The 23,577-nt window shown below is 38.7% G+C and overlaps 1 protein-coding gene across 3 annotated transcripts in view; it reads left to right on the top strand.

The window, feature by feature from the left end:
* The first annotated feature begins 27 nt into the window (after window positions 1–27).
* Window positions 28–23,577, top strand: part of CD4H9orf135 (chromosome D4 C9orf135 homolog) — an 83,047-nt gene continuing 59,497 nt past the window's right edge. For 2 of the 3 annotated variants that reach the window (XM_042912061.1, XM_042912064.1), the window contains exon 1: window positions 28–257. In XM_042912061.1, the coding sequence (XP_042767995.1) occupies window positions 91–257 (167 nt within the window). In that variant the 5' untranslated portion in view covers window positions 28–90. The other variant, XM_042912062.1, reaches the window with a different exon arrangement.

Here is a 23,577-nt window from a genome sequence, read left to right on the forward strand (position 1 = left end):
TTGCCCAGGAGATGAGAGACGCCGAATCTTGGTAGGTGCTGCTGGCGTGGGGAGCATGATAGGTGCAGAAAGAAATCCTCCTAGGTCTGAATGTGGAGGTCATCCATGGAGAGTTCTGACAGCTTCTGCCAGGACTATTGCAGCAGTAGGCAATACGGGTTTGAGCTCGGACCCACGGACTTGCTGGAGCGCAAGGGCTCCCTGACCCTCCGCTCCCATCACAAGAAGTACTCGAAGCCCGTGTTGGTGTATTCTTGGTGAGCGAGCTCTCCGCAGTCCCCGGTCGCTGGGAGAAGGGATGGGGGAGGAGAGGAAAGGACAGCAATAGAGGGCAAGGGTGGAGAGGCTGGAATAAACAGAGAAGAGAATAAAAGGGGGAAAAAGAAGAGAAGAGAAAGGAAAAGATGAGACAGGTGAAAAAACTGGGAGAGGTGACAAGGGAGACCAAAGAAAGGGAAACAGACCTTCGAAGTGGGGATGGGAGGAGGGCATTGGGAGTTGGGGCAGCAGGAGGAGATAGGAAAGCCTCCAAAAGCAGCTCCCCAGACACACTGAGACCTGCTGCAACCAGCTCCTGTCTACCAGAGGTCGTAGATTGCCCACACGGAGGATGGAGGTGAGGCTGTTTGCGGAGGCCTGGAAATCACGTTTCTGAGATAACTACTTATAAAAGGAAGGGTCCATTAGGACACCAGGGGACAGCAGGAGGGAGATGGCTGTCCAGAGGATGGCCTCCAGGGCTGCCATTTCTTGGGGGCAGTGAAGCATACGGGATGATTTGAAAGAGGTCCCTAAATATTCCCTAGGCCACTAAGACTCTACTGGCCAGAGATTACAAACTGGCATCTCCCAGTGGCTAAGGCCAATGGACATAGTTTTTGTTTTTGTTTTTGTTTTTGTTTTTTGCATGCACTGTATTTATTTTTTTTTAATTAATTGCCCACATTTAAAATTAAGAAATAGTACATAAACCTTCAAGATTGTGTCTTCTCTTGAAAAGTTGAAGGGCCTGGCAGCAGAGGATTTATTCCTTCTTGCAGTTACTGGAACTGAGCACTGTCTACCCTATAAGATGGGAGTTCCTTCTCTGGGAATTTCACTCATAGAGGTTCTCATCTGACTCCAGGAGGCATTTGATTTACTTCATCTGCTTTGGGTTTGGGAATTCAAATTCACCTAGAGATTCTCTTGCTTTATTAAATATTGCAGTGACTAATAGCAAAACCATGACAACTGGGAAAAAATTAGACATTAGGGCATTTAGAACTTTGTCTTTTGGGTCATTTTCCTGTATTATTGACAATAATTACTTTCAGAGTATTTGGGATATTCTGAGGCAGAGGGTGGAGACAAGGGAAAAGATTGTCTCCCTTATACTTGCCTTTGAACAAAGATGACTGATTTGACTTGACTCTAGCCCTAAGGCTAAGCCCTCCTTGATCCCATTCATTCATGTAATGTATGTGAGCCCTGCAGTTTGTGTCGTGCAAACTTTCTACAGCCTACCCACTTTTCTATAAGTCCACTCCCCTAATTTGACTTCTTATCCCTAAAACTGACTCTCTGCCTATTTTGAACTCAATGTTAGAAGCTGGATAGATTTGGAACCCAACGCTATATAGGGAAATAGAAAATCCTCTCTTAGCTTCATACTGGGCTTACCTCACAGACCTCAAGTAAAACACTTAGCTCTTGCGTGATTTTGTTACTCCGTGAAGATGAGGTCATAATATAAATCACTATTAGAAATGATTGTTAAAGAGAAAGAACTTTGTTAAAGACAAAGAAGAACTGCTTCTCTCTTATACACTACCATGACTTGTGGACATCATAGATATCAATAGCAGAACTACAGAAGAACATAAATGAGAAGGAGATGAGGAATTTGGTGGGGGAGAAGTGTGGTGCGACATGGATGTCATCTGGTCACTGCTGAAAACGTAGAGTTCTCATGCTGTTGGTTTTAGAAAGAACATTTGGGAGCAGAAGGAAATAAATTCAATTCAAGAAACATTCATGTGTCATGCACTTTGCTATGTGTTCGAGACACAGAGGTAAAGTAGATTCAATGAGTTAATTTGGCAAAAGCATTTAACACCATGCCTGGACATAGTAAGTGGTCAGTACTACATGGCAGCTAATACTAACTTTTTAAGATAATATAATAGTTAAACACTTGGACTCTAGGTTTCAATACCATTTCTGCAACATGTGGTATGGCAAGTGACATGACTGCTCTGGGCCTCTGTTTCTAGCACTGTAAAATGGGGATGATAGGATTATTGTAAGATTAAACACAATATTGTATGTGAAGCACTTTTTAACATATGGCCTGGCACATCATAAGCACAGTAAAGCTTATATACATGTATTAGGACATGGTCATGGACCTCAATGAATTTCATAGATCAGTTAAGAAGAATACCAATAAATTCAGTGTAATTGATTTGTGCTAAATAGAGATGAGTATAAGAGGCAAATGTAAGAGGAAGCGGAGGTTTGTGTGTGTGTGTGTGGCGTGGGGGAGGGGGGGGGCGGGAGGGTGGTTCCTGAGCAGAGTTTAGAAGGAAGAATAGGAGTTCCATAGGTGCACAAAAGAAAAAAGGCAAGTGCAATGGAATAGTCAGAAGCAACATCATAGGGAAATAGAAATAATTCTCTACAGTGGGTAAGTATAGTGGATCCTCATTATTTGCAGATTCTGTATTTGTGAATTTGCCAGCTTGCTAAAATTTATTTATAACCCCAAATCAATACTAAAGGCATTTTCATGGTCATTTATGGACACGCACAGAGAGACAAAATTTTTGAGTCACTCTTCCTCCCCTCTCCCGCACTCCCTCAATGGTCCCAGGTGAGATCAGACAAAGTGGACATTCTGCATTCTTATTTCAGCTTATTTTTCCCCACCACGGTCTATTGAGCATTTTTGTGCTTTTTATGGGTGATTTCATTGTTAATATGGCCCCCATATTACTGAAGTGCTGTCTAGTGTTCTTAAGTGCAAAAAGGCTGTGATGTGCAGGATGCAGAAAATATGTGTTAAATAAACTTCATTCAGTCATGAGTTGTAGTGCAGTTGGCAGTGAGTTCAATGTTAATGAGTCAGCAAAATATATTAAATAAAGTATATTTAAACAGAAACATACATAAAACCAGGTTATATATTGATTGGTTGATGAAAATGTGACCAGAGGCTCACAGGAACCTACTCCTTTATTTCCCCTAGGAGCAATGGTTCACTATTTGCTGATTATTTGTGACAACTTTATGAAACATAGCATCCTCAAATAATGAGAACTGATCATAAAATGTGAGAAACATTTACATTTCTTTGACTGGGCTGTGCCGCTGGCATCCCTATTTTCCTTCTGTAGCCAACTAGTCACCAAGATCTGTCTTAAAAAAAAAACAAAACTGTGTAAAGTTCAAATTGTATCAACTTCCAAATGCATAATCTAATCAACCATTATCTTTTTATGCATTCCAGTCATAATTGTTTGCTTTCTATTAACTTGTTATATATTAAAACTTTTATTGAATTTTAATCTTTTATGAAGGACTTTAATTGATGAATACTTACTATCTATGATATACCATTTGGATGGCCTCTCGACTGAGTATTTGATCAGTTAAGTTACTGTACCTCTAGGCTTCCAAAGTAGAATCTGTAACTGGGAAAAATTCTGCTTTACCTCTTATATAGCTTAAACATTTGCATGATTCCTGTGTTTCTGTTTTTTGTCGCTTGTAATACAAGTCTGTCTGAAAACCATCTGTATACAATAGACCTGGCGAAGTGATATACCCAACATGGTTGTTAAAAGAATCTATGGTCCGTTACTAGAATAAGACATTGCCTCGGCACCGTATCCTCCTTGGAGCTGGAGTGATGGACACAGCATATCACCTGCATCACACTGATGCTTCTGTGTCACAGAGACCTTTCCTAGAAATTATTTTTCTCTATTCATTCATGTAGCATATGTGGAGCTGTATCATCAGATGGCTCCATGAGAATTCCGAGCTGAGGGGAAATCTTCTCTTGGGATATCTTCCCACTCATTGGAATGATGGAATACTAAGAGCCAGAACAACTAGATTTGCCCTTAATGAAAATTCTCTGGTGTGAGGCTGCTTCTTATATTGTTATGTATTTTAACCCATCTCTTCATTGCCCAAATCGACATCAGGTAATAAGTGATGATAATTTAAAGTCTAAAAAATCATTTGAGTCTCCATGGAGACAGTTCATGCTCTGGTCTCCATGGTGACACCTAGAGTTTTAAGACCTCAGGTTAATTTTATGTATATGTAATTTCAATTACTTTTCTCCCCTGCCTAAGCCCTAGGTAAAGAGCCTGTGCAGTTTACTCTTCCATTTCCTCACCTCCCTCCCCATAATAGGAAGAAAACAGAAAGAGAAAGGAAAAGAAGGATGAAAAATAAAATGAAGTGATAATTGTGGGGTAGGGAACTTCATAGTTTTACAGATTTCTATGGAAAATCATTTGGATTGGGGAAAGAAAGAGCCTTCTGTGATGCTCTTCAGACTCACACTCTATTGTGTCGTCTGAACAGGGTACAGTTAAGGTACTCCACAATCAGGGGAGAACCTAGTTTCAAGGCAGCTAGATCTCATTAGTGTCCTTCTGAAGAAAATAGAGCTGTTTTTTCTAATTTGCTGTATCATTCCACCTGTACTTAACCAGTGACTTTCTTAGGGACTAACCTGGAAGTATTTGGAGTTCTTCACATGACTCAGGGCCATGCTAGAGTTACACAGACCTCCTCTAGCCAGCATCCCCCTCCTCCCTCCAGCATACACTTTGGAGAGAAGAGAGAAGAGCCTTTAGAGAGGCTTTTTTTTTTTTTTTTTTTTTTTTTTGGCCAATAATGAGAGGTGAGAAGAGCAAACCTCAGGACAAGGCGTAAAGACACCGCAGATGCTCAGTTAACATTCATCAAAGAAATGAACAAATGAGCGGGCAGAATGAACACACACAGAAACCCAAAAGGCACTGGGATGGGACCCTCTATTTTATGCTGTAAAAATGCCTGGAGGTAAACAGTCTACAGGATAGCACAAACTCATAATAAAGCCAGAATCCATTTTCACAGCCACGATCCTGATGTAATAGGATGACACTGAAGTATGTTTGGTCACCTCTATGTAAGTGAGCTTCGAGGGATATAATGTACTCCTCTTCTGATTTGAATGGTGAAGAATTTAAAATAGAGCTCAACTTGTACTCTTACTAGTTGCGGTGCTTAACTTATCAGGGACTGACAGATACTAAGAAGAAATTGAGTTTATATAGAGACAAACGAATTCACACTTTAAAGAGATATTTTTATTTCTTAACTCCTGCTTACAAAAACAATTCTAAATTATAATATCATGTGACCATTTGAGATGGCATTATAGTAGACCAATGACATGAAATATATTCACCATCAAGTAGATAGCAGAACTAGAAATTTGCATACAACTCAGATGCATATATAAAATTTATTTTCAAAAATTGATCCTGATGGCTTTTCAATTGTTAGTTACTAGGAAAAAATTCAAACTTGCCAACTAAAGAGCATCTCGGTCTCTTCAAGTTTAAACAGCTTGTTTTAAGTTAAAATTGTCTCTTTCAGAACAGTGCCCACCATTTCTGAGTCCTTCGTCCTCTCCTCTCCTTTCCCCAGTGGATCTGTGTGTGTGAGGGACTGAGATGGTGTGTTATTTTGGAGGTGGGGAGAGGGGCCCCCAGATCTATGTGTGGGTCCTTGTTGTTGCTCACATCCTCCTTTGTTCAACTTCTGACCCTGCTCCTGGTGAGTTTGTGGCCAATAGACTTTGTGGAGGACTGGATGTCTCTGCTTACAGTCTTAGTTCCACTTTGGCTCCTGCTGGCTCTACGGATCCCCCTGTCATGCTTCTCCTTCCCAAGCCCCTGACTTAGGCTGGTCACCCCATAGCCACTGTGCTAGGGGCATGTCATCCTTCAACATGGCTCCCCGCAGCTGGCGCTCTGACAGCTTCCGTCAAATGCCCCTTGGAGACGGTGTGTGCGTGCTGTGCTCTGCCCAGGAGAGTTTATTCCCATTGGCCTGAGAATTATTAAAAGTGTTTTTCTTCACTTTCTCAAATGATCTGCTTTAAAACCTAAATTATAAGGTCACCCTATCTGAGCCATGTTTGGGAGCTCCTGGGTCATGTTAATAGAAGCTTGAGACATGTAGACCTTTTATTTCTCCACAGTGACTGACTTTCAAGAAAAATAATACCTCACTTATGACTCAAAAATTCCATTTGGTTATTCAGAAGTTAATCAGCATGCTTCATTTTCCTTCATATTCCTGTCAAAACAATCCTAAATCTTCCCAAGACAAATGTGGATGCCTTTAATTTATTAGAGCAAAGGTATTTTACAGAGGTAAACAAAGAAAAGTGAAAAGATGAATATTTGAAAATATAATCCCGCTATGAGTAAGTGAAAAAAAAAACAGGATGTAATGAATTCCTTTGTTAAAAGTGTAGGTCTATATGCTTTGAAAAGAGATTGAAAGAACATTCACCATAGAACACAAAATACTTATTGCTGGATGGTAGGTACATTTATGGATTATTTGTCTTTTTCTTTTTTCCTCTTTGCCACTTCTACATTTCCCACAATGAACATGTATTATCTGCATAATAAGAATAAAGTAAAATTACTTTTAAAATTTTGATGTCATTTGCTGCAGCTTTTCCCTGAAGCAGACATTCTCTAAATGATCAGAATGTAGACACAGTGTTTCATCTCTTTTAGAGTCTGAGTCACTCTTCATGGTTTATTATGAGTCTTTTTAAAATATCTTTTTAATTGCTAGTTTTATGTTGGGTAAAAAGGATGATGTTATTCACATTCATTCGGTTTAACCAGCCTTTCATTCTTGTCTCTGTTCTATAATGGTAGCTCCTACGCCACAGTTATTTTTAATCTAGTCCTACATTCTTATTCCTCAACATACGCACATACCCACAAATGATCTTCAATGTAGTAGTTTTGGGGAGAAGCACCTTATTTTCTATTTTTAAGATGAAATCTAGGACACACTGTATCCTTTTGCCCTGACTGAATTTTTCTTTCAGTGCTGCTCTCTTTCATGAAATTCCAATCAAGTTCTCTTCCTGAACACCGGTGGTTGTAGGATTGTTGTGCCTTGACCTTTATGTGAGGTTTTGCTTAACTTAATTGGCGGCCAAAGTAAAATGTCTTGCAAGTTTTGCTTACAAGATGGATCCTTGTAAGGCAGAGTATGATGGAATGGGCATTTCCACATATGGGTGCACTTAGATTAGGAAAGATCATTGCTGTAGACAAGTCCCTCTGAACCAACCTTCTACTTACTCTCGGGACCATCTCCTACCTGGGCCACAGGAGCCACCAAAGGCCACTCTACATCATAATGCTGCTGAAGTCTTTCCTCTCACGGACAGTCACAAATACTTTTCCACTAAACTTTCTTTCTCTTACTGATGATCCCTTTCTAGGTAAGGGTGTGGGGAATGAGGGAGGAAGTAAGAAGAATTTGGGGTCCAGTAACATTTCGATAAGGTGAGATTCAGTCTATGGACACTGTGATACTCAGGCTCAGGGTTCAAGGTTTTTAACAGCACTAGAACTAGTATTATTAGATAAACTTCTCTGAGTTGGCCAGGGAAGTCACGTGTCAGTACTATTGTCTGTGTGTACTGCTTAGACTTCTTTTGGTTGCAAGTGACAAATACTCAGCTTGCACTAGCCTAAGGAAGCAAGAGAATGAATCGGCTGGTTACAGTCATGAAATGGTTGATTACCAGGTAAGGAGGACAAGGGTGCAGCTCCACCTTAAGAACAACTGTAATAAAAGATGCAAATGCAACCAGGTCTCATTTAGTTTCTCCTCTCTCCTCCTCTTTGTGTACTTGCTTCATCTTATCATTGAAAACTATGGAAAACATGGCTGCCGCAGTTCTGGAATTTATATCTGATGTATCTTTATCCTACAATAAAAAGTTGATTTTAATGTGTTTTCAGTATTGAATACAAAAATGCCAGGTTAGATATCCTGTCTTGGACCACATATCTCTGTGGGGTCATCTGAATAGGCAAGGTTAGGTGGAAATATGGCAGCTCTCCAGTAACAATGGAACAAGATGAATATACTAGGAGAAAGGAGTGCTGAGCTGAAAATCCTATAAGTATCTACTATATCCCATTCTATCCTAAGATATCCACTGTATCTGCTATATCCTATAGAGAGGTACTGTAGTGGAGAATGAATTCCATGTTCCAAACACCCCATTTTATAGCAAAAGTTTAGAAAATATGCACTAATATATTAGGGATTTCCTACATTAGCTGTTATTTTGACTTTAAACTTTCCACCACCCTACTCAACCAGCACCTACACAATACGCTTTTAAAAACTTGATCTTAGATGTAATGTGAAAAGATGTAATGTAAAAAGAAATATTGTGAAGACATTAGATAAATATATTTTTACAATGCTTTGAAAACTTTACTCTGAATAGATTTGAATATTATATTACTGGGTTTTTTTAGATACTAATATTTTCTACTGTTTTCTTTATTTAATTTTCAAATAAAATTACATTTTAATTATTAGTCACATATTACATTTCTTTATTTTGACTTAACTAAGTTTTGATGCATTAACCATTAATTGGCAGAAGAATTATAATATGTTTCTTTGGTAAGATGTTAGATCCCCAATCAGATTGTTCTAGGTTCAATCAAACAGAAGAATTAACATAATATCACTTACTTATTGCAAAGAATTTAGCTTTCTTTTATAGAAAGTGGTAGGAAGAAGATTTTGAAATTAAAATGTATGAATGACTTGTCAGAATTTTTTAAACATTTGGAAAAATACTGAGATGCTCAACCAGGAACCAGAAGCGTTAAATGAGCTTTTGAAAAAAAAAAAAATCACTTAAAAAATGTTTTTATTTCTAAATAGCTCTGTTTTTGTTTAAAATATCATTTGTTTTAAAAATATATTTATTAAACCACTGCTATGTTGCAGGCACTCTGCTGGGTCTGAGATTTGGCAGTTAGGTCAAGATTACTATGTGACAGGAGTGGGCAAGGCTGACCAGGCAAGTACTATGCACTGTGTTATGTGCTAGGAGTAGGGTAAGCAGAGTGTTCTGGGAACATTCGAGAGGAGCACTTAGGTCTTTTGGACCAGGTAGAGCTTTCTAGAGGAGGTCATCCTAACTCCTAGGGGCTCACATGGAAAACTAAAGGTGGCATGTTAGCTAGTTTTCAGTGGAGAGCATTACTACCCCTTCCACTAGAGTGTTTGGTAATAGGTGTGGACATTTTTTATTGTGTAATTATCAGTATCTAGTAATGTAAACTGTGTGATTACAAGAATTATGACTCTTAAATTTTTTTTAATGTTTATTTATTTTTGAGACAGAGACAGAGAAAGACAGAGTGTGAGCAGGGGAGGGACAAAGAGAGAGGGAGACACAAAATCCGAAGCAGGCTCCAGTCTCTGAGCTGTCAGCACAGAGCCTGACGTGGGGCTCAAACTCGTGAACTGTGAGATCATGACCTGAGCCGAAGTTGGACGCTCAACCGACAGAGCCACCCAGGTGCTCCAAGAATTGTGACTCTTAGTTTTAGGAATGGTCATAGCATCTTAATAGCATTTAACCATCTATTTATGTGATGCCTAAGTTACATATCCATACTTACAGCCAGATGAGTGGGGACAACAGAGCTAATATATATCTACGGCCAACACATTCAGGTCAGCTAATTTACATATGGCCATTCATAACAAGGGTATGAACAGAAAAACTCCATGGTGTGTGACCATCACAGAAAAGGAATCCTCTACTCATTACTGTCTAAGAATCCTGAACTTTCAGAACTTAGTGGCACCTACTCTCAGTGTAGAGGTGCATGCCAGCAAAGCAACCAAAATTTCATGCAGGCAATCTAGAGATGAACATATTGTGGCCTTCTATCTAGACCTCAATAGAAGTATATGTATTGTGTGATTTATTAGAGAGATCTAATGTAATCTAACCTAATATATTGCACGGGTTTTTTAAATTGTATTTGTGTGTGTTAAACCATCTTATAATAAGTATAAATAATTTGGAAAGGCTGCCTGTGGTTGTTTTACACTTATGTCAAAGTGAGTGTAGTGAATGTAAGTAGCATGATCCACTGTAGGTCCTATTGACCTTATCCATACCTTTGTACCTCTGACACTTGAGGACATCAAGGCAAGTCAAACATTCTTCTAGACATTAAGATACAGATAAGAAATTTCCTTCTATAATAAAATCATCCAGGCCTGGTCCTGTTTGGCAGACAACTCTTTTTTTCTTTGACAGCATTCTCTATTCTTTATTTGAGAATTGTCTATTTAGACTTTCTGTCTCTACCGAGGACAATTTTGGTAAATTGCTTTTCTTAGAAAGTTACGAGTGCTATCTAGCTTTCCAAATATATTTGCATAGAGTTATGGAAAGTAGTCTTTAATGCTTTAAAATTTTTTCTTCTATTTTGATGGCTATATCCTATTTTAACAACCTTATTAAGATATAACTCACACACTATACATATCAACCTTTTAAATTGTGTAATTCAGTGACCTTTAGTATATTCACCTAGTTGAACATCTATCAAAGCAATTGACTTGAGAACATTTTGATTAACATCAAAAGAAACCTTGTTCCTTTTATCTGTTACTCCTGAATCCACTCCCCCTGCCCTCACCAATCCTCAAGCCCTAGAAACCACTAATCTACTTTCTGTCTGTATAGATTTGCCAATTCTGAACATTTGATATGAATGGAATAAAATAATATACGGTTCTATGTGACTGGCTTTCTTTTTTTTTACTTGGCATAATGTTTTCAAGTTTTATCCATGTTGTAGCATGCATCAATACTCCATTTCTTTTTATTGCCTAATAATATTCCATAATGTGGATATTATATCACTCTATTTTGTTTATATCTCCCCTACCCTTTTTCTTGATTATTAGATGTTTGTCCATTTTGCTTACTTGTTTATTCTGTTTTCTAAAATATTTAATTCTACTTTTATCTGCTTTTTTTATCTTGAATTATTGTACATTCTGGTTTCTTTTGGCTTGCTTGTTCTATTTCTATGTTTTTGAATTAGATGTTTTACTTATATTCATTTCATTTTTCTTGATATAAGTACTTAAAGCTTAGAAATTTTTTCTGTCTACTGGTATAGCTATATCCTATGGCTTCTTGTAAGTGATATTTCAATTTATTGGTATTTTTTAGAAATTCAGCAATTTAAGTTTGTATTGATCTTTGATTCAAGAGTAGTTTGATAAAGTGTTTAAATATTTTCGGATTGAAGAAGGATCTCTTTTAAAATGTGTTACTCAGGGTCTTTTGTAATTCCATGCAAATTTTAGGATTGTTTGTTCTAGCTTTGAGAATAGCCAAAGTAATTTTGAAAAAGAAAACCAAAGCGGGAGGCATCACAATCCCAGACTTTAGCCTCTACTACAAAGCTGTAATCATCAAGACAGTATGGTATTGGCAGAAAAACAGACACATAGACCAGTGGGATAGAATGGAAAACCCAGAATTGGACACACAAATGTATGGCCAACTAATCTTTGACAAAGCAGGAAAGAATATCCAATGGAAAAAAGACAGTCTCTTTAGCAAATGGTGCTGGGAGAATTGGACAGCAACATGCAGAAGAATGAAACTAGACCACCTTCTTACACCATGCCAAAAATAAACTCAAAATGGATGAAAGACCTAAATGTGAGACAGGAAATTGAGGAGAAAAGAGGCAACAACCTCTTTGCCTCAACCGAAGCAATTTCTTACTCAACACATCTCCAAAGTTAAGGGAATTAAAAGCAAAAATGAACTGTTGGGGCCTCACCAAGATAAAAAGTTTCTGCACTGCAAAGGAAACAATCAACAAAACTAAAAGGCAACCGATGGAATGGAAGAAGATACTTGCAAATAACATATCAGATAAAGTGTTAGTATCAAAAATCTGTAAAGGACTTATCAAACTCAACACCTGAAAAACAAATAATCCAGTGAAGAAATGGGCAGAGGACATGAATAGACCCTTTTCCGAAGAAGACACCCAGATGGCCAACAGACATACGAAAAGATGCTCAACATCACTCATCATCAGGGAAATACAAATCAAAACCACACTGAGATACCACCTCACACCAATCAGAGTGGCTAAAATTAACAACTCAGGAAACAACAGATGCTGGTGTCGATGTGGAGAAATGGGAATCCGCTTGCACTGTTGGTGGGAATGCAAACTGGTGCAGCCATTCTGGAAAACACTATGGAGGTTCCTTTTAAAAATTAAAAATAGAAATACCCTGTGACCCAGCAATAGCGCTGCTAGGAATTTATCCAAAGGATACAGGAGTGCTGATTCATAGGGACATATGTACCCTAATGTTTATAGCAGCCCTTTCAACAATAGCCAAATTGTGGAAAGAGCCTAAATGTCTATCAGCTGATGAATGGATAAAGAAGATGTGGTTTATATATACAATGGAATACTACTTGGCAATGAGAAAGAATGAAATCATGCCATTTGCAGCAACGTGGATGGAACTGGAGAGTGTTATGCTAAGTGAAATAAGTCATACGGAGAAAGACGATACCATATGTTTTCACTCATATGTGGATCTTGGGAAACTTAACAGAAGACCATGGGGGAGGGGAAGGAAAAAAAAAAGTTAGAGAGGGAGAGAGCCAAACCATAAGAGACTTTTAGAAACTGAGAATAAACTGAGGGTTGATGGGGGGTGGGAGGGAGGGGAGGGTGGGTGATGGGTATTGAGGAGGGCACCTGTTGGGATGAGCACTGGGTGTTGTATGTAAGCAATGAATCACGGGAATCTACCCCCAAAACCAAGAGCACGCTGTACACACTGTGTGTTTTATTGCATTGTCATTTATATCTTTCAAACATAAAAATATTTGTTCTCAATTTTTGTAAAAGTTACATGTGTTGTGTTCAGGCAGGACACCAAAAATTGGCTTCACTCTTTCCATATACAGTATTCAGTTATTTATGCAAGGATAATGACCCAAACTCTACCCAGTTGCAGGTCAAAAGTTCAAGATCTCCACATGTTATGCTATTGTCTCTCCATGAAATCTAGCTGTAGCTCTACTTGCTTCAAAAACCTATAAAGCAAAAAGACAAATTTTTTTCTCCCAATACATAATGGCAGGACATGGACAGATAACTGGAATAAGCACTCTTGGTCAGAAAGAGGAAGGACAGAAGTGACAGAAATGTCATTTGTCCACAGTCATTCTTAAATCCTGTCTGGTACGCATTGTTTGAGAGCCCATTGGTGCCAGGAATGTTAGATTCTGATTCTGTTAGATCCAATTCTGCTTTCTGAAAGCAGGTTCCCTTTCCCATTGTTCTCTGTGGTCTTTGGCTGTGCTCAGTGTGTGATCTTTTCTATTATTCTCCTTGACCACACCTGCAATGGATGTTGTAAACTATGCTCTTCTGTGAGCTGTTTGCCTTTCTCCGTTCATTTCCTATTTCCAAAAGTTTGGGAGCCCAAGGATATTTTAAAGGATTTTAAGTGCAGACTCCTGGCTTATTTGGAAGAACAATTTTTAAGAACTTCACCAGTATTTTTGTTTGAATCCAGATAGTTCCAACTGCTAATAACCTCACAATTCTTTCTAGTCAGAATTCTGCTATATTTCCGTATTTTTTCTCCTCATAATATCTCGATTATCACTTTGAGACTGCTGTAGTTACAGAAATCAGAAGCCCTGGGAATTTCTGCATGGCTATCTCCTTAGGCAGATGTTTGTTTAAATACAACTTAATTCATCGGGAGTGTCTAACAATGGGGTGAACATTGCTGTGAAACTCAGCTTTGATAGAACTTTGTCTCGAAAAGATCTTTCTCAGTTTTCTCTCTTACTGTTTGAAATCTAAAAGTTGCTGACTCTTCCAACTTTTCAGGTCCCAAATTTTGGGAATCTCTCATTTCCCTTATCTTCTTGTAAATCAGCCAACTTTCTGAATTTACCTCTCTCTCTTTTATAAATACCTTGGCAAAAAGCAATCACAGTTCACACACAGAATTAACAAACTTTATCCCAATCTCTTTCTCTGGCTGTTCTAGGTACATGAGTTGACTCTTTATCTACTGGGGCTTTGAATTGTTTTGCCTTTCCAGCCTGCAATATCAGTTACCTATTGTCTTTGCCTGGCTTTTCCAATGCCATATATTTTAGATTTTTGTTACAATAACACCCACCCACTTTTGGTACTGATTTCTGTGTTAGAATAGGCTAAACTTAATCCGTGATAACAGCCCTGCAAATCTCAGTAGCTTAAGCACATAAAGGTTTACTTCTTGCTCTCACAAAGTTGACTGTAGGTTGTTGGTGGGGAGTAGGCGCTCCTCCACATAGATACTCTGCAATTCAGGATGATTTAGGCTCTATCATCTAGGAAGTCATGGACTGCTCCGGCAGGGGAAGAAAGAGTTGAGAATTGTAAAAGAGCTTTCACTGTCAAAGAAATGACATCTGTTACTTCAGCTAAAATTTATTTTATTATCCAGTACTAATCAAATGGCGCCACTAACTGCAAGAGAGCTGAGAATTTTAACCTCTTGTGTTCCCAGGAAAGAAAGAGAAATTATACTAGCAAGCACAATGTCTATCACATATGAAAGACTTTCTTATAAAACTCCCCTCCTAGGTGGGCTCTAGGGCCAGAGTTTTGTCCTTCCAAACCTGAGATTGTTGCTCATGTGCAGTGTTGGCAAACACCTCAAGGGCATCAGCAGATTTAGTGTTTTGAAATTCTACTTAACCCTTTGGTTACAGGCTTTCATCCAAAAATTGGCCTGGAAATTCCCCCACTGGATTTTCAGCTCTTAAATCCGTTTAATGTGTTGAAATTTAAAAACTATGTATTTTATCTAGCATTTTCCATTGTTTCCATTGTGAATTTGTTTGCATAACTATGGAAATATCATTCGGCTGTCACTCCAAGAGTTCCCACCTCTGGCCAATCTCATTACTGAGATTTCTCACTACAGTCTCTTGTCTCTACTTCTTCCAGTTGTCTTTGACACATTCTTTGCTTCCACTTGTCTTTGACTGGATCTTGGCTGCTTATGAGAGTCCTTGCACACAATGTGATCTGGGGATTATAACTTCTGACTTTGCCAAAAATTTAGTTTGCTTTTAATTTTTCCACTTCCTTGGCTGCTTTTGAATGATTTCTGGGAAGACATGGGGAAAATGCTTATTTGTATAACTATGTTCATAATGGAAGAATAAACTTTAGATTCTATTTATGAAGAAAGGCTTATTCATTTGTTTCTCATGTAAATGAAATGAATTGCTTTGAAACCAAAGAACCTTGTAATACCAAGGCAATATGCCTTGCTCATGGGTTCACAGAAGTGTGCATTAAAATGGGTTGTAAGCTCACATAATATAACCTTTTGATGTTATTCTAGAACAGTTAACTCAAATTATTTAAACCAGCAATATTAAGACTGTAGGGAAGGAGCTTACACAGGTGATCAGGTGTTTGCTTTTTGTTTTGCAGGGAAGCAAACTGGTCTTCATGCCATTCGTGTAAGATATATAGTCAAGGTTCTCTTTGGACTATTGTAATTACCAGTCTATAGTACACTTGAAAAACTCTGTCTCTCTTTAGTCTTACTCTTCCACCTTCCAGAGTGTCTTTATTCAGTCAATATAAGTTGATTCTGGAGGTCAGGATCAAAGAAACCCCGAAAAGCATCCTAGGATTTGAAGATCACTGAGATCTGATTGTCGAAACATGGAGTAATGGAATGTCCTGATCCTGGTTTGACCGGGAAAGACCTGGTTTCCACCCCTCCCTGTGGACTTAGTACCTCATTTCCCTCTGAAAGTGTTCCAGGTGGGATCATCAATTACAGTGTCACTCTGTCTACTACATGTCCTTTCATCTGTTTTCAAAGTCATTGTTTGGCAGTTAGTCAGACTGACAACATTTATTTAACATTTAAACTGTTTAGACACAGGCTCCCACTACTAGACTCCTTTTTGTTTCCTCTCAATATTCTCCATAGGGCCTCCTGTTTCTGAAGATTTTATGAAAGAAAATTCATAATAATGAAGGGTCTTATTTACATGCCACTCAATATATGTCGAGTGAAGAAAATGACTTCACTTATCTGCCTTTATCAAGTCATTGTCTTTTGAGTGCAGTTTAGGCTTCAAATTCTGGTTTCAGGTTATAGATGCACAAATCACATATGGCATGAGACACACTGAAAACCAGAATCCCTCTTCATAAGTTTGAAATGTCATCATTTCTCCCAAGGACACAAGATTTCCTTTATGACTCTGCAGATATATCTAAAAGTCTTCATTTGTCAGTTTGATGAGTGTGCTACCAAATAACACTACCTTGGCACGTAAATCATTTTCCCATGAAATCTTTAAAGAGCATTGTCAAATGTTTCTTTGTAGCCTTTGATTCTGCTGGTTTTATGCTTTTAAGGTGTCAGGAAATATAGCTGACTCTCTGGGGTAATTTTCTTTTAAAGTTCTAGATAGCAGATGTTTATAAAACCTAATAGAAAAGGTCTTTCTCTTCTCTTGTGGGTTAGATTTAAATCAGAAAATACAATAACTGACAGCGTAGTTGTGAACTACATTAATAATTCTAAAATTTAAAATTAATATATTCTACCATCTGGAGTCTTAACTAAACATTTTTAACATCTTTGAAATTCACAAAGAAAAGGTGTCTCTTGTCAAGTAACGAGAAGCTAGAACAGCTAGGACTTTCATTGTTCTCAGGTCAGATATCGCTTAGATTCACACCCCCATTGCAATCAGAGTTATGCATATGTATGTTGAGAGCTTTCCCATTCAGCAAGCAGATTTATAATTCCTCTAGAGACAAGTTTTTGTTGCAAAGGACTAGCATCTCTATATGCATAATCACTCCTTTCTGTGTGCTTTTGCAGAGTGAGCCAGGATGCTCTTTATTTTTATGGACACATTTGAAAGCCTCTGCTTTCAACATTTATATTAAGGTGACAGTAGCACAATGTAAGAACATTCAATCAATCAATCATGTAAGATTTAATGAGCATTTATAATGTATTAGACTATGCTAGGTACTGAGATTATGAAAATGAACAAAGAATAATCCCTGCCATTTAAAATACTCTTAGTGTAATGAGAAGGCAGATTCATTAATGAACAGTTATAAAGAAAAAATGTGAAAGGTGGAGCAGTGATAAAGGTTTTATTGCATACCCCACATAGACATGGGACCCCAGAAAGTGAGAGTAAACTTCAGTATAACTTGAATGTCATTTGGTCCACTAGAGTATGGGTTGGTTTCCTTTCCTGCATGGAGAATCCTATGGCCTAACCCCACCCTGTCCTCCACTGGGAGCTGAACCACTCTGGCTTGGAGCAGCCTGAGAACTGCAGGTCCTTGCCTGAGTGTTCTCCGACTTGAGTCTTTTCTACAACTCACGGGAGGAGTTGTATGTGTTTACTCAGGGGACGCTAACAGATCTGATTTGATGTGGAATCATGCAACTTTTGTGGTAGGAAACCCAAGCTCCCAAAGGACCCCAGAAGCAGACCTGGAAAGTTCTTTTGACAAGGCATTACTTGGGACCACGTTAGGCCAGAGAAGATAGAAAGTTCAGGATCTAGAGGGCTCCAGTGATTGTAGGATTGGTGGTAGGAAGTTATGTACCAACTGGATATGTTGGGCATTTGTCCATAACAGGACCTGCTCGTGCTAGCTTTGACTTACTAGATTCCATTGACCTTAATCCCCTCTGAATCAGTTCTGGCATTTTTGACAACAGGGTCGTGGTTCCAAGCTCCTTTTCATACAGTTGGCAACTCTGATCCTGTCCTGTCCGTTCTTTCTCCATTCCCAATTCTATTCATATTCATGCTATCTCTCCCACAACAAGGTAGAGAATGCAAGTTTCATCTCTTATTATTAAGGATATCGTACATAAAGATTACTCATGTAACGAAATAGCCATAGCACTCAGCTCTGGGCTTGATGGAGCAGGGTCCTAAGCAGAAGGAAGGCTGCTTGTCAAGGAAGATGTTGGCAGGGAGCCCTGTGGACCAGCAAGAATGTCAGCAGTATTTGCGTGCTTGGCATGGAAGACACAGCTCTTCCTTCAGTCAGCAGCATGGAGTATCTGTATTCAAGCAGCTTTGACCTTGAACTGACTGCTGACCAGCTGCTGTCAAATTCATGTCTGGACAAATTAATGTCTGGAGAAGCCAGTCAGTAGACTAGACCAGTGCTGGTCAACAATGACCTTATTACCAATCCAAGGTGATAATACAAACTGTAAAGACAATGTAGCAAGTTTTGCATATAGCTAACAGTATTTGGTTTAAAGGAATCTGAGATGGTTTTTACGTATCCTTAGTGTTAGGAGTCTTCCTATTAAAGGCAATAGATGGCTATTTTATTTTATTTTATTTTATTAAAAAACTTTTTTAAACATTTATTTTTGAGAGACAGAGAGGGGCAGAGAGAGAGGAAGGCACAGAATCCGAAGCAGGCTCCAGGCCCCAAGCTGTCAGCACAGAGCCTGATGCGGGCTCGAACTCACAAACCGCGAAATCATGATCTGAGCCGAAATCGGACGCTTAACCGACTGAGCCACCCAGGTGCCCCAATGGCTATTTTATTTTCTGTCAAAATAACGTTTCTGTCAAAACAAAAGTTGGCAGTTTTATGTTGGTTCTACAGATTTTAGGGGATTGTTTTGTTATTTCTTCCATGAAACATTCAGGTTTTGGGAACCACTGATCTAAGAGTCTGGTATACAACTGTTCCCTAAAGCTTTCTTAACCCTGACACTTTTGGCATTTTGAGCCAGGTAATTCCTTGTTGGACAGGGAGTTGTTCTGTGCAGGGTAGGATGTTTTCCAGCATCATGGCCTCTAGCCACTCGACGCCAGTAACAACCCTCCACATCTGGACATAGCAACTAAAAATGCCTTCAGGCATTAAGTGGGTTGGGGTGGGTTGAGTGGGGCTGTGCTCAAAAAGTTTGAAAGGTACTACTCCAGAGACATTGTAAATTTTATTTTATTGTTATTTGTTTATTATTTTCTCTTAAAGAATTTCTGTTGCAATAAACAACATGTTATGGTCACTTGTATGGTGACCATTAATAAATGCAGGTAGCAAGGAGAACAAAGCTATTAAAATACAGTAAAGTCTTCATTTGAGAGCACAGTTTGTTCCGGAAACATACTTGTAATCCAAAGCACTTGTATGTCAAAGCCAATTTCCCCATAAGAAATAATGGGAACTCAGATGATTCGTTCACAACCTAAAAATATGCATATAAAAATGATTACAATATTGTAATATAATACAACATAATAAAGAAAATACAAAATATAAAGACAAATAAACAAATTAACCTGCACTTGCTTTTGAAAACCTTTGTGGCCGGTGTGAGGGAGACAAGAGAGAGGAGGGTTGTTACGTAGGACGACTTTCACTGTCACTAATGGAATCACTGCTATCTGTTGGCTCAATGGAGTCTTTTGCTTTTCATGCAACTTTAACAAGGAACCTATCCAATGACACTTTTTTTTGCCTCCTTTTGAGGATTTCACGGAAATGTGACATAGTGTTGTTGTTAAACAGATTCATCATTCACTCTGCTACAGCCTTGTTTGGGTGGTGATTTTCTACAAAACTTTGTAGTGTTTCCCATATTTTACACATCTTCCTGATCTCATTTGAAGTGAGGGATTTCTCCACCTTTTTCTCCTCTTCCTCTGCAGACGAGCTCACCTCCATAATCTCTTGCTATTGCTTGAGATCAAACAGTTTGATGCAATAGTCAGATGCCAGTTGTGGGCACCTTCCAATGTTCTGAAAAAATCACTGATTTCTGTCCAACACCACAGCCTGAGACCAAGCATCTGAGCATGGGAGATGACCCACAATTGTGCAGAGAGAGAGACAGCGAGAGAGAGAGAGAGAGAGAGAGAGAGAGAAGAACCATTGGTTCATTTGTGATTATGTGACATTCTACCTCATGTACTACTCATATTGCAAGACATTGCTCGTTTATCAAGTTAAAGTTTGTTAGAAATGTTTGCTCATCTTTTGGAACACTTGCAGAACAAGTTACTCACAATCCAGGATTTTAACGTGTGTGTGTGTGTGTGTGTGTATTCCTTTATTATCTATTATACCTTGACATATGTCTCATAAAGATGCTGTAAGGCTTAGTTGGCATTAACAAAGTATTGAAAACTCTCAACTAAAGCATAGTGTAGAAAGACAAAGTATTATTACATATAATAGTATTTTGCATTGACATGTCACTTTTCACTTAAGACTCTCAATCTATTGGTTCAGTTGTTTCCTCAGTGTATTATTCTCAGTTCATGTCAGAGAAACTGAGGCACAAGCCAATATTCACCTGACAAAATAATCAGGGAATTAATTAAGTCTCTCATTTCCTTTATAATACCCTAATCACTTTTACTGTATATATTTTATAGTATGGTATAATACCATACTATATATACTATAATATATAGTATATATAGTATATAGTACATATAGTATAGTATTATATATATTATATAATATATTTAGTATGTAGTAAATATATATTTTATATTTATATTCTATTCTATATTCTTTATAATTTTTAAACACCCATATTTCTCTTCGCTCGGCTGGCAGCCTCTGAGAAGTAGGGGCAGGTCTTCTTTAGTTGTCTATCTCTCATAACTTACGGGGGGGCTGTGGGTACCACATTCACGGGCAGCTGGCAGACCCTAGGAAATGCCAGTTGCATTAGCGCAGTCCTCCCCAGAAACATTTTCATTATAGATTCGTGTTTTCAGTGCTGGACTTTTAGTACTGAGATTGCTGTTAAGTAAACGTATCTGCATCTTTTGTAATAATCTAGTTATAATACAACTTAAAATATATGGTGGTATAATCAGGAATGCATTCTAATTTTCATGGACATTAACTATCTTTGCCTTCATGGGCTCCTTTCCTCCATTTAAAAAAAAAGTTAAAAATGATAGTTTATGATTACATTGGTAGAAAGATGGCTACAATCTAAGATGGATTATATTCTTATTTTATGATTAAAAAATTATTAAAACACTCTTGTGGGACCCTAAAGGTACCGTGTACCCTGGGCACTGTGCCTGTGGTAACCAGTAAAGAAGTGAGCACTGAGGGTCACACAATGAAATGTTAACTATCTTTTTCCCCTTCATTCTCATGCTCCCCGGCAGATAGTCTGGTTTTATTGCCTCAGGGAAGAAAGACATGGAAAGCAATAAAAACACCAAGTTCTTGGCTTCTGGGTTCAAAAGCATGGGTTTTAAGATGGGTTTTAGGATGATGCCCTAGATTTGGAAGAGGAGATGAAGGGCCGGGGTGCCCCGTCCCTTGGGAGATGAAGAGTTCATGGACTGAAGATGGAGGGCACCAGAGAAGCCGAGAGCATGTGGGTTTTTCTGGGACCCCCAAATTGGAATTAAGACCTTATAGAAATCCCTGAGCAGGTGGGCCCTGTCACTGCCTAGCCCTCAATTCCCAGGTAATGATTTTGGAGGTGTTGAACTGTGGGGCTTCTGTGTGCCTCCCAAGCCCAGTGTGGTGGGACCATGAAACCTTGATGGGCCAGGCAAACAGCTTAGGGATGGCATTTGGCTTCCAGGAACCCTGGGTGGAGAGGGACACAAGAAGGTTCTTGGTGGCCTAAAAATGGCATGCTTGTGGCAGAGTGCCAGTCTACACAGAGTCCATGTGGCAGGACCAGGAGGGCAGAGCAGAGATCTGTGTGGATCCATACTAGAAGACCACAGGAGAATGAGAAGGTTTCCACGGATGTCAGCAGGGAGAGATGATGACAACAGAAATGGATTCTTGGCATTGCAGCATCACACAAGCTCTTGAGAGTTGGAAGGGATCCATAATTGACCAAGATTAAGGTTTTTCCATCTTGGCAATATGAGCATTTGGAAAAGAAATTAAGTACAATTATGGAAAAACTAAAGTTGCAATTCTTGTACACCAAAAATTTGGTGGATTAGTATTCACTATACATAGGTGTTTATGGTGCTTGACAGTAATAAAGGATCTTCTGCTTTTATTTTTTTCATTTTGCAAAAATCTCATGGGTATTACGTCTGTCCTCATTTTACACTGTGGAAATGAAAGCACAGAAACATTAAGTGACTTGCCCAACGTCACACAGCTAGGACCTGAGCAATGACTCAAACCCATGGCCCCATTCATTCTCTCACTCCTGGTTTTTGATGTTCAATATTCCCCCCTAAGGATTTAAGTGAGAGTTTCCTGTGAGGCTCTCTAAAAATGCTGATATGGTACCAAAATGCTTTTAGTGTTTTGCAATTTAATGCTCAGATGTTAGGAGGGCAGAGAGTTCACATGCCTGAGCTCTGCTGCTCTACCCTGGGCTCTCTCTCTGCTGTGTTCTATGCAGTTCTCTGCTCTCCTCTCAGAGGTGGGGAAGCAAGGGTATAGTTTGAATGCAGTGTAGGGGCCCAGTCCCAAAACAGTGGGATGAGGTGGGCCTAGGGCCTCCTGACTTGGATTCTCGGTGCCCCAACCAGGTGAGTGGATGCTGTTCTGCTTCCACAACCCTGTGCCCATTGTAGAATTTTCTTGTTTGTCTGTGTTTCTTGCTTGGCTGTGAGCAACTGAAGGCAAGGACTGCATTAGGGTTGTTTCCCATGGCATCCCCTCCTGGCATGTAGTAGGTACTTAAAATATTTCCTGAATGAATAGACAATTGAATGGATGGATGGGTGGATGGGTGGATGGATGGATGGATGGATGAATGGATGAATTCTTGAGTACCTCAGTGTCCCTTACATAATCTTAGCCCTGTATTCCCTCAATAACAAGGCCTCTTCTGAGGGATGTTTGGGTTCAGCTTCCTTTAAGTCACCTAAGAAAGCTTTGCAAAAATAGATACTTCTTCTGTAGGCCATTTCACTTCCTTTTTCCTTTCCTATTCCCCAATCCCTCCATTATTATTATTTCTATCCACCCTTGTAGTCAAGATGTTTGGAATATTTTTCCCTCTTCCATCCACATGTTTTTTCAGCTTATGTTTGTCAGCCTTCTTTAAACTCTCTTTAAAAGCCAGAAGCACATGTTATGAATCCATATAACAGATACTTTGCTCTTTCTCATTTTGAAAAAAAGAAATTGATGGTAGAAAAAATTTCTAACGTGACAAATTGCCTTTTTAATTTATTACTATGTCTTATTTTTGAATTTACTTTTGGTAAATAATCTACATTATTGAATAAGTTTCAGTTCATTGGAGTCACTGAGTAATTGCTGTGTTGGATAAGTATTGTGCTTGTGATATTATTAGTTTTATCATATGTGCTAAGTTGTTTTTAGAAAATAGCCTCAGCATTACTTGAAAAGAGGTGAAAAATACTTTATATAT

This window comes from Panthera leo, chromosome D4 (genome assembly GCF_018350215.1).
Source record: "Panthera leo isolate Ple1 chromosome D4, P.leo_Ple1_pat1.1, whole genome shotgun sequence".
Lineage (NCBI taxonomy): Eukaryota > Metazoa > Chordata > Mammalia > Carnivora > Felidae > Panthera > Panthera leo.